The sequence below is a fragment of the Terrapene carolina genome, unplaced genomic scaffold (assembly GCF_002925995.2).
Source record: "Terrapene carolina triunguis isolate 2854851 unplaced genomic scaffold, T_m_triunguis-2.0 Scaffold907, whole genome shotgun sequence".
Lineage (NCBI taxonomy): Eukaryota > Metazoa > Chordata > Testudines > Emydidae > Terrapene > Terrapene triunguis.
This window is the reverse complement of record NW_020665258.1, coordinates 68,882-80,815: the sequence shown is the minus strand read 5'-3', so window position 1 is coordinate 80,815 and position 11,934 is coordinate 68,882. Positions and strand designations below refer to the sequence as shown.

The 11,934-nt window shown below is 58.3% G+C and overlaps 1 protein-coding gene across 1 annotated transcript in view; it reads left to right on the top strand.

The window, feature by feature from the left end:
- The first annotated feature begins 5,852 nt into the window (after positions 1-5,852).
- Positions 5,853-11,934, top strand: part of DDR1 (discoidin domain receptor tyrosine kinase 1) — a 14,100-nt gene continuing 8,018 nt past the window's right edge. The window contains exons 1-7 of the mRNA XM_029913771.1: positions 5,853-5,968; positions 7,862-7,964; positions 8,322-8,550; positions 9,352-9,499; positions 9,601-9,703; positions 10,743-10,929; positions 11,133-11,383. Of these exons, the coding sequence (XP_029769631.1) occupies positions 5,893-5,968; positions 7,862-7,964; positions 8,322-8,550; positions 9,352-9,499; positions 9,601-9,703; positions 10,743-10,929; positions 11,133-11,383 (1,097 nt within the window). The 5' untranslated portion in view covers positions 5,853-5,892. The remainder of the gene's footprint in view (positions 5,969-7,861; positions 7,965-8,321; positions 8,551-9,351; positions 9,500-9,600; positions 9,704-10,742; positions 10,930-11,132; positions 11,384-11,934) is intronic.

The following is an 11,934-nucleotide window of genomic DNA, read 5'->3' as shown; positions in this document are numbered from 1 at the left end:
CGACAGACAAATCGATGTTTATTTTTAAGCATCCCCCCTGCCCCCCCGCTGTGGAACGATTGAAGCTTTCGCAGTTGCGTGCACTCCTGGGGGGTTCAGCATTTCCCCCCTCCCCTCAATTTGGTATCGATTTTAGCTGTTCAGAGTTGCAGGAGATTTGGGGGGTGGATTTGACGCTGGTCTTTTAGCCACATTAACGCAGCATTCTTCATACAATCCTAGAAATGTCGGGCAGGAAGGGACCTTGAGAGGAATTCAGTCCAGCCCCCTGTGCCGAGGCAGGACCCAGTAAACCTAGACTATCCCTGACAGGTGTTTGTCTAACCTGGTCTTAAACACCTCCAATGACGGGGATTCCACAACCTCCCTTGGAAGCCTGTTCCAGAGGCTAACGTCCCCTGTAGTTAGAAAGTCTTTTCAATATCTAACCTACATCTCCCTTGTTGCAGAAGAAGCCAATTACATCTTGTCCTGCCTTCAGTGCGTATGGAGAGCAATTGATCACTGCCCTCTGTATAACAGCCCTTCACAGATTTGAAGTCAATTTGATCCCCCTTCAATTTTTTTGCTCCTTACTTTGCCTAGCTGGGAATTTGGATTGTTATCGGCGGGAATAACTTTTCTTGTCGGTTTCGCTGTGGGATGGTGAAATTGACGTTTACCGACATTGACTGATAAAAATCGACTCCCTCCACGCCTGGATGGCATACGGCTCCCTCAGTCTCTGCTGTCAAAACTTTGCCACTATGGGGAAATATTTTTAAGAGGCAGTTGGAGTGGGGGGCACTGGGGCCTGACTTTCTCGTATGAGAGCTCCCGCCGCCGGACGACAGGGTCGTTCTCCTGCTTGCTCTCCTTCTGATCCTTTCGCTCTTTAATCCAGAGTGGCACAACTTCCACAGGAGAGAGGGAGGGAGCCGGGCAGACTACCCTGTTGCCCAGTGGTTCGGGCACTCCCTGGAGAGGTGGCGGAGTCCAGTTCAAATCCCGTCACATAGAGCGGGGAATCGAACCTGGGTCTCCCAGCTGGGTGCTCTAATGACCAGGCTAAAAGCTATGTGGGAGATTCTCCGCCCCACCCGGCGGAGGCCACCAAGAGGGGGTTTGCAGCTGAGACGGTCGAGCGGCGCTAGACGCCTCCCTGCAGCCTGGACTTTGTCACCTGTCTTGGGGAGAGGGGCGGGGATTAGGCCACACCCCTCCAGTCGGCATCTCCCATTGGCTAGTTCAGGCTGCTTCCCGCCTAGCCTACATTCCATTGTGAATCTGGCCCTTAGACGCTCCGTGGCTCAGTTTTCCCATCCGTAGAATGGGGATAAGAGCGTTGCCTGCTGTGAAGGGGTTTGTGGAGGATAAATCCACAAGTTTGTGAAATGAACAAGAACTACTGATGAAAAGGGCTGTCTAAGAGCTAGGTATTCTAATTACATATCAACACCAATCCGCAATCAACAGTATCAGCAATTAGACATGATATTTTATTATTACAATCTGCATATTCATCTGTGGCCAACAATGAATATGATCAGCAGTTAGCAACTACACTTTTATTATAATCATTTAATGATTTATTATCATGAGAAATCGGCTATTAAGTATTATAACTATTCTTATTAGCAAGGACATCTTTGATTGGTTTTTGCCGATTAGCGTTTAGTACATTGATATTGTATATCAGCTAGTGGTCGATAATTACTAAATACACATTGTTGTTATAACTGTAATTAGCAAATAGCCATTATATATTTGTCACTATTTGCTCTTAGAAGCATTTATTCATGCCAGGCAAAATTCTGACTCCGGTGTGAATCCGGAGTGACCTGAGTGCTGCCAATGCAGTCAGAGCTGGCTTCTGATCTCAGTGACCCCAGAGTGAATCCGGCATGACCCCATTGGGCTGGGTGTGGGGTGGTACCTAAGCAGGGTGGGGGAGATATCCGGTGGGAATGGCTGAGACGGACTTTAGAACAGGACAGAGATTGGTATGTTTGGATGGAGTTGCTGGTAGTTGATCTGATTCTGGGGTTAGAGTCAGACTTTGATCCCCAATTTTCTTTCTTTCTTTCTCCACCTGCCCCCTGTCTGAACCCCAGTACCCCAACTTGAATTGGGGGCGGGGGGTAGAGTTTGACCGTTCCCATGCAGTGATTGGCTGGGTAGCGTGCCACCTGCCCGGGCAGAGGTGTATTACACTGGGAGAGGGACTTTGGGGTTTTGGGGGGTGCTGGCGTGCATTGGAGACAGAGCTCGAGAGGTGTGCGCATAGGGTGATCCGAAAGCAAGTGTGGAAAATCGGGATGAGGTGTGTGGGAGGGAATAGGCACGTATATAAGACAAAGCCGTGAATATCGGGACAATCCCAATACAGTATGGTTGGGACGTCCGGTCACCCTGTGTCTGTGCCTGGCCTGGTCTCTGTGCTTTCAGGCTGGTTGGGAATTTTTTGACAAAATGTTTCTTTCCCCCCTGCCGAAAAATCTTTATTCATTCAAGCTGATCCCGCCTGACTGGAAAACGTGGGGAATTTTGTTCCCGAAACTTTCCAAAACTCCGGTGTTGGTATTTTTGGAATGAAGTGTCGTTTTTTTTTTTTTTTGCCGGCGAGAAACAACTTGTTGCTTTTAAAACTGAACTCAGCAGAAAGTAAAGAGAGGTTGGACTGGGAACAAAATGTTTGGATGATTTCCACTCCCCCAACCTGACATTTTTCTTTTCTTGGTTCCCAATTTTATTTTAGTTTTGAAATTTCGACTTTCTGTCCCGATTCGGGATGGGAAAATCGGTCAGAATCTCAGGGTTGGGTTTGTTTTTTGCGTGAGGAGGGGAAACCAGGATAAGAAAAAAGCCCTTTTGTGTGTGTGTCTGTGCGGCCCCACCGAGCACGTTGGCCTGTCTGGCTCTGGCGCTATCCTGGGCGCTGACTCGCAGCCAGGAGTGTTTGGCTGAAGGTTAATGAGATACCAGAGGTTGTGTTTGCAGGAGCTGTTCAGGGAGGGTGGGGGCGTGTGCGGACCCACCTGCTTCCCCACGTGCACAGTCTAGCACAGGTTGAGTACACGCGCCCTGCCCCCACCAGTGTCTAGGCTTCTCCCCCCCCCCCCCCCCCCCCCCCCCCCCCCGCTCTAACCACTAGCCCCCACTCCCCTTCCAAAGTTGGGGAGAGAACCCAGGAGTCCTGACAAGAAATCGCTGAAGTTAGGCAAGTCGCCTGCGGGCCCCTTAACCCTCCCCTGCTGTCTGCTGTGTCACCGTGGCTGCGCGCCCCACATACCCAGCTGCCTCTGACATTCAGCCAGGCAGCCAGCGGAAAATGCCTTATGTTGTAACTGCGTTTGCTTGGGAACCACCCAAGCCAGTCGCCCGCCCTGGGCCCAGATCAGAGCCGGCGCCCCCTAGAGGGGACAGGCCCCTGCCCCATTCCCCACCCCCCTGGCAGAGGGGTGTGTGTGTGTGTGTGTTGGGGGGTGTCTAATCTGGTGCCCTTGGCAACTGGAAGGTCCTTGACTTGCTCCGCCAGCATCTGAGGCTGGTGACCGGGCGACCTCCTCAGGCCCCTGGGCTCTGGGAGAAAAGGAAACTCATTGAACGGAAGCCAGGGCGAGGAATGCCAGCGATGTGCCTGGAATGTGAGGCAGCCACGAGCAACGCGCCAGCCCGCACAGTGCCCTGCGTGAGAGCCACACTGCCCTGCGGTGCCCCTCACTCCCGACCCGCAGCCCCCGGCTAGCCCTGCCCTGCGGTGCCCCTCACTCCCAACCCGCAGCCCCCCGCTAGCCCAGCCCTGCGGTGCCCCTCACTCCCAACCCGCAGCCCCCCGCTAGCCCTGCCCTGCGGTGCCCCTCACTCCCGACCCGTAGCCCCCCGCTAGCCCTGGCCTGCGGTGCCCCTCACTCCCGACCCGCAGCCCCCGCTAGCCCTGCCCTGCGGCGCCCCTCACTCCCGACCCACAGCCCCCCGCTAGCCCAGCCCTGCCGGTGTCCCTCACTCCCGACCCGCAGCCCCCGCTAGCCCTGCCCTGCGGTGCCCCTCACTCCCGACCCGCAGCCCCCCGCTAGCCCTGCCCTGCGGTGCCCCTCACTCCCGACCCGTAGCCCCCTTTGGCCTTTGCAGGTAGCTCTGCCAGAATCCAGCGCCTGTCTAATGTCCAGGAATCTCCCCACCCACTTCTGGGTGGGAGCCCCTCCAGCCCCTGGGTGGGACCCAGCCTGGCTTTGAGCAGCTTCAGTAGCCCGCTCTGGGGATCAGCCCCATTCGTGGGTACAAAGGGACCCACCCTCCATGCCCTGATTCCTCCCCTCCCCGTCCAACTTGGCACCAGCCCCCCCTGCCCCCAGCCTGTCAGCTGCTGTTTACCAGGGCAAGAGACAGGCAGCTGTTGGGAGGGACATTCCAGCAATGTGTTGTCGGAGCAGCTGGCCTGGGGCGCCCCACACCCACACAGCCTCCCCTCTGCATCCAGGGGGTCCTGCTGCTGGGAAAGGGGGTTGGTTGGGGCGCTGGGCTGCAGGGAGTGGGGCTCACTAGGGGGCGCTGGACTGCGGGGAGTGGGTGGGGCTCAGCGGGGGGGGCGGGGTGGGGGGGGGAGGGCGGGGGGCAGCAGGGGGCGCTGGGCTGTGGGAAGCGGGGCAACAGGGTTGCTGGGCTGCAGGGAGAGGGGCAGGGGGGGCAGCAGGGGGCGCTGGGCTGCAGGTAGAGGGGCAGGGGGGCAGCAGGGGGCGCTGGACTGTGGGGAGGGGGTGGGGCTCAGCAGGGGACGCTGGGCTGCGGGGAGCGGGGCAGGGGGCAGCAGGGGGCGCTGGGCTGTGGGGAGCGGGGCAACAGGGTTGCTGGGCTGCAGGGAGAGGGGCAGGAGGGGCAGCAGGGGACGCTGGGCTGCAGGGAGCGGGGCAGGGGGCAGCAGGGGGCGCTGGCCTGCAGGGAGCGGGGCAGGGGGGCTCAGCAGGGGGTGCTGGTCTGCAGGGAGAGGGGCAGGGGTGGTACTGGTGGAGGTCCCATTTCCCCCCCCAAGGTCCTGACTCCTTAATAGAGTCCAGGCGTGAATCCCGGTGTCCTGGTCAAATCCCAGTGGGGGTGAGGATCCCATTCATCCACGGGAACTTCCCCGCAGTGTCAAGCGGAGCTGGGAGTTACTTCCTGTCCTAAACAGCTCTGCTGGGGTGTGTGTGTAGGGGGTTGTGTAGCAGGGTGTGTGTGTGTGTATGTAGTAGTTCATGTGGGGGAGGGGAGGCAGTGGTGTCCGTGCGTGTGTGTGTTGGGGGTCAGTGGTGTCTGTGCATGGGAGGTGGGGGCAGTGGTGTCCATGCAGGCACGTGTGTGTATCCCGCTGGCTGTTCACTCCTCCGCCCGACGTTGTGCCGGGGAAGCGCTGACAATCGCAGGAAGCCGCGATGCCCTGGCTCCACAGCGTGTGTTACTCAGCCCTTGGGGATTCCCAGCGCAGGGACCTGCAGGAAACATCCCTGGCTGGGGAGGGGCAGGATTTCCCATTCATCAGCTTCCCCGACCTTCTGCCACACCCCAGAGCTGGCTGCATTTCCCCACCGGGCGAACTGCGTCCACGCAGTGTCTCTGCGTGGCTGGTACCCAGCTGCCTCACCCCAGAGGTGGCTGCATCTTAGTGCTGGGCAAACCTTCCCTTTGCAGGGCTGTTCTGGGTGGCTGTTCCCCAGTCGCCCCACCCCAGAAGCAGCTGCATCTCAGTGCCGGGCGAGCCATCCTGGAGCGGCATCGCTGTGCGGGGGTAACCCAGCTGTTCCGCCCCAGAGGTGGCTGCATCTTGGTGCCGGGGTGAGCGGTTCCCGCTGAACTGACCCTGCTTTCTCCTTTCTGCAGGCATGAAGACCCAGTTGCCAGCCTAACCTGGCCTGAGGGGCTGAGACCGGGCGGAGCACGATGAGACCCATAATCCTTTGCAGCTTCCTCTTGGCGTCTGTCCAGGCATCGGAACTGGAGGGGCACTTTGATCTAGGTATCTCTAGGAGAAACCAGCCGGGGGGCGGGGGGTTGTGTTTGTGTGTGCAGGGGGGCTTGTGCAAAGGGGCTTGTGGCCAGCTAGTGCCGTGGCGGGGGTGGGGGGAGGAGCAGGGATGGAGAAATGGAAGAATGAATGAAGGGAGGAAGGAAGGAAGGAGTGAATGAAGGGATGAAGGGAGCGATAAGAGAACGGAGGGGTGAAAGATTGAACGACAGTGGAAAGGCCAGAGGGGGGAGAGGCGTGGCTGATGGGGGGGAGAGGGAAGAATGGGGCGGAGCAGGGGATGGGGTGTGAGTGGGGGATGGGGCGCAGGGTGCAGAGGATGCGAGGGACACCGGAGAGGGAGTGCTGGATACGGGGGATGGGTTGGGGAACGGGTGCTGCAGGAGGAGTGTGGGGGGGAAACGGGATGGGGATTGGGGTGGTGGATGGGGGTGAGCAGGGGAGGGGGTGCCGGGTGTGGGGGATGAGTTGGGGAGCAGGGGGCAGCAGGGGGGATGGGGTGGGGAGGAGCAGGGGAGGGGGTGCTGGGTGTGGAGGACTTTGTATGTTCTGTACATGCTAATGCACACGCACGAATATGCTCAGTACATACTAAGGCACAGAACAGATCTGATTCCCACCAGCAGGGGGCAGTCACACACACACACAGAGTGAGAAATGCCCTGCGGCTCCTCAGCCCCCCTGGGTGCCCCCCCCAATTCCTCACCCCGGGCATGGGCGAGAGCCCCCCCCTCCGCCCGGCCTAGACTCAGGTCCCTCACTGCCCCTCCAGCTGTGCCCCGGGGGAGGAGAGTAGTTCTGGGGTGTCGGGTGCTCCTGGACGGGAGAGGGGGCAGGGCAGGGGTGGGCGGGCAAGGGGCTAGGGGCTGCATGAGCCAGGAAGGGAGGGGAGGGGAGAGGTGAGTGGGGATGGGAGGGGGAGGGGAGAGGGCAGGGGAGGGGGGAATGTGGGAAGGCAGGGGAGGAGAGAGTGGGGAAGGGAGGGGAGTGGTGGGTGGGGGGTGAGTGAGGAAAGGAGGGGAGGGGAGAGGTGAGTGGGGATGGGAGGGGGAGGGGAGGGAAGGGGTGTGTGGGGAAGGCAGGGGAGTGGGGGTGTGGAAGGCAGGGAAGGGGGGAATGTGGAAGGGAGGGGGGAGTGGGGAAGGGGGAAGAGGTGAGTATGGAAGGGAGGGGTGAGTGGGGAAGGGAGGGGAGTGGGGGTGTGGAAGGCAGGGAAGGGGGGAGAGGGGAGGGGGGGTGTGTGGAAGGGAGGGCTGCGGTGAGTGTGAAAGACTGAGTGTGAAAGCAGGAGGACAGGGCCATGGCCAAGTGGCTTGGCTTGTATGTGGGGCTGGGGCGCCCCCTGGTGGCTGGATTGGGGCTTTCCCCTTTCTCCTCCCCCTCCTGCTGCTAGAAGACCCATCACCCCCCTGCCCCTGGGGTCCGAGCTGGGCAGCGTTACCCCCCCCCGGTCTCTCTGCCTCGGGCTATGGGGGAACGGATAGGGCTGGGGGCAGTGGAGGGGGCTAGGTAAGGGGACTGGAGGATGGGATGGGAGGAGGGGTATAGGTCATGTGGACGTGATGAATAGGGTATGAGGGGGAATGTAGAGGAGATGGGTGCCTTATAGGGACATGTATGGGGCGTTGGTGAGGTGTATAGGGGCTGGATGCACTATATGGGCCAGGTAGAGTGAACATATAGGGGCTGGGTGGGTTATAGAGGCAGGCGAGCTATGGATGAGCTTATAGGGGCTGGATGGGTGTATGGGGCTGTGTGGGCTATAGGGGGTGTATAGGGGCTGGATGGGCTATAGGGGGTGTATAGGGGCTGGATGGGTTATAGGAGCTGGATGGGCTCTAGGGGGTGTATAGGAGCCACTCTCCATTCGCTCTCTCTCTGCAGCCAAGTGTCGCTACGCGCTGGGCATGCAGGATCGAACCATCCCCGACGAGGATCTATCTGCCTCGAGTGCCTGGTCTGACTCCACGGCCGCCAAGCACAGCCGGTGAGAGCCCCCCCTCCCCCACTACGATAAGTCTCAGCCCTCCAGGGAGACCCTACAATAACAAACCAGCCCCAGATCTCCTGAGAGACCCTACAATAACAAAGCAACCCTGCTCCTTATCAAAGACGCTATGATAACAAATGGGCCTATGTAGGACTGCGAGGCAACCCTACAATAACAACCCAGCCCCAAATCTTATGAGAGACCCTACAATAATAACCCACCTTCAGATCTTATGAGAGACCCTACAGTAACAAACTTGCCCAGGCAGCCCCAGCATTTCCGAGAGACCCTACAATAACACTGGGGCTAACCCCCCTGTGTGTGTCATGTTCCCCCCCTTTCCCTCGGGCGCAGGCTGGACACGAGTGATGGGGACGGGGCGTGGTGCCCGGCGGGGCCCGTTTATCCCAATGACGCCGAGTTCCTGGAGGTTGACCTGCAGCGCCTGCACTTCCTGACCCTGGTGGGCACCCAGGGCCGCCACGCGGGGGGCCACGGCAAGGAGTTTGCCCGGACCTACCGCCTCCACTACAGCCGCGACCGGCACCACTGGCTCGCCTGGCGGGACCGCTGGGGCAACGAGGTACGGGGAGGACGCGGGGAGGGGGGAAGGGGACAGACCGCTGGGGCAGCAGGGTGTGGGGGGAGGAGCAGAGGGGAAGGGGAGGGAGTTGGGGACGGGGGGTGGTTGAAGGAGTGGAGGAAGAGGGGGTTTAGGGTGTGGGGAGGGGCAGTGGCAGGAGAGGGGGCAATGTAGGGAGGGGGGGCGGTGAGTTAGGTATGTTTCATGTCCAGGCTCTGTCATGCTGGACTTCCCCCTTCCATCGCCACCCCCTGTGACATCATAATTGTCTCCCTGTGATGTCACAGCTCCCTGTGACATGATTGTCTGTGACCTCATGACCCTCTGTGAGGTCTCCTCAATACGACTTTGACATCATGACCCCATTGTGACATCGTGACTTGTCTGTAACACCACAGCCCCTTGTATGTGACATCACGACTGCCTGTGACATCACAGTCATCTCTGTGATGTCATCGCCCCTTCAGACATAGTCTTTGCCCACCTGCCTGTGACGTCCTCATGCCATGTGACTCTGATGACACCGGTGGTGGTGGGGGTCACAATGTTACAGGGCTCATAAGGTTACCGCAAGAGCGTGATGACATTACTCTAGGCTGTGATGTCACAATCAGACAAAGATGACATCAAATGGGGGGGGAGGAGGGTGACAACACCATGGTGTCCTGTGATGTTGCGCTGTGATGTGATAGGGCCCAGGGCTGTGATGTCCGGCAGTGGGGGAGGTCCCAGCAGGGTGGGTGGGGCTGGCGCGAGGAGCGGGGCTCCGGCTCCGGGAGTGATTAACCCCTCCCTGCCCAGGTGATCTCTGGGAACGAGAACACCAACGAGGTGGTACTGAAGGACCTGGGGCCGCCCATCATCGCCCGCTACGTGCGCTTCTACCCACGCGCCGACCGTGTCATGAGCGTCTGCCTGCGCGTGGAGCTGTACGGCTGCATCTGGCGTGGTGAGGTGCCCTGCCCCCCCCCCCCCTACTTTGCTCTACCCTCCCCCCCATGGTGTGGGTCCCGGTGGCTGATGCACATCCCTCTGTGTCTCCCCCTGCAGATGGGCTGCAGTCCTACACCGCCCCCCAGGGCCAGACCATGGCCCTCCAGCCGGAGCCTGTCTACCTCAACGACTCCACCTATGACGGCTACAGTGTCAGCAAGTGAGTTCTTACCACCCCCATACCCCTCTCCCAGCCCCGGTCCCCCACCCCTCCACCACCGACCCACCCTACTCCACACCCTACTCCACTCTCTGCTGACCCTGCCACCCTTGTCCCCTAGCCCCCATCCCCCTGAGCCCCATGTCCACCCTGGCGAACCCCCCCACCTCCTAAACAAACACTCCACCGTCCCTGACCCCCCTGCCTCGTCCCCTAAACAATCCCCTTCCCCCTCAGCTAGATCTGAGAATGGGTGAGTAAATGGATAGGTAGGTCCGAGAATGAGTGGATGGATGGATCTGACAAGGTAGAACTGAAGATGGTTTGACAGATGAATGGAGAGATAGATCTGATGATGGATGGATGGATAGATCAGAAGATGGATGGATCTGGTGGGTGGGTGGATGGATGGGTGGGTGGGTGAATCTGGTGGGCAGATGGATAGACCAAAAGATGGGTAGATCTAATGGATCTGGTGGATAGATGTGTGGATGGTTGGCTGGATCTGGTGGGTAGATGGATTGACCGAAAGATGGATAGATCTGATGGATCTGGTGGATAGATAAGTGGATGGTTGGATGGATCTGGTGGGTAGATGGATTGACCAAAAGATGGGTAGATCTAATGGATCTGGTGGATAGATGAGTGGATGGTTGATGGATCTGGTGGGTGGATGGATTAACCAGAAGATGGATGGATCTGGTAGGCGAATGGATAGACTGGAAGATGGATAGATCTGATGGATCTGGTGGGTGGATGGATGGAAGGGGGGAATCTGGTGGGTGGATGGATAGACTGGAAGACGGGTGGATCGGCCTCTCCTGTAGGTCCCATTCCTGTTCCCCAGTGTACCAATCTGATACACTGGTCTCCCCCATCTCACTCCCCCAGTGCAAGAACCCAGAAGTCCCAGCCAGTCCCCCTCCTATGGGTTTGGAGGGGCCCCTGGGGCCATCCCCCTCCCAGTGCAGCCCCTGACTCAGAGTGGGTAGGGAGCTGGCATTACCCCTGTCCATAGTGCTATGTCTCCTCCTGGCAGGCTGCAGTTCGGGGGGCTGGGGCAGCTGACGGATGGCGTGGTGGGGCTGGACGACTTCACCCAGACTAAGGAGCTGCGGGTCTGGCCGGGCTACGACTACGTGGGCTGGAGAAATGACTCCTTCCCCAAAGGCTACCTGGAGATGGAGTTCGAGTTCGACAGCCTGCGGGTCTTCACTTACATGAAGGTACCATCCGGACCCAGGACAGAGACTGTCTGGTTCAGGGGAATGGGGAATGGGGTAGGGGGCCTGTCCCCTCTAGCGGGTGCCGGCTCCCATCCAGCCCCAGGGTGGAAGAACTGGCTGGCTCAAGGGTGCGGGAATGGGGGAATTTGCCCTCTATGGGGCACTGGCATCCTCTCCACGGCTGACCCTCCTTCTTCCCCCAGATCTACTGCAATAACATGCACACACGGGGGGTGAGCATATTCCGGCAGGTGGATTGCAGGTTCAAACGCAGCCTCCCCACGGCCTGGGAGCCCGAACTTGTCTCCCACGAGCTGGCTGTGGACGTCAAGGACCCCAGTGCCCGGTCAGTCACCGTGCCCCTTGAGGGGCACCTCGGGCGTTTCCTGCAATGCCACTTCCATTTCTCTGGCACTTGGATGCTCTTCAGTGAGATCGCCTTCCTCTCGGGTGAGTTGGGTTCCTTCGTTTGTTAGCTAGCTCATCCATTACTCAATTAGGTTGTTAGCTCGTTTGTTCATTCAGGGTCATTGGATAATTTTTTTGTAGGTTCCCTCATTATTTATTTAATCAATTCTTTCATTAATTAGTCAGTTCTTTCGTGTGCTTGTCTTTCCTTTGTCAATTTTTCGGTGTTTTTCTTCATTAGTTGGTTAGTTCGCTGGTTGGCTGACTGATGGTTGGTTGGCTTGTTGCCTGGTTGATTGGTTGTCTGGTTTATTTTGCTGGTTGGTCGGCTAGTTCATTGGTTAGCTGTTTGGTAAGTTTATTGATTGGCTTCTTGGTTGGCTGGTTAGTTTGTTGGGTTCATTGGCTGGTCAGTTCCTTAATGAAATGGTTGGTTGGCTTGTGCTTTGATTGGTTGGTTATTGCATTGCTTAATGTGTTGGTTACTTTGGTTCGTTTGTGGTGGGTTGGATGGTTGGTGGGTTAGTTGGTTGATTAGTTTGCTGGTTGGTGGGTTAGTTAGTTGGTTGCATTGATTCGTGCGTTGTTTTGTTGGTT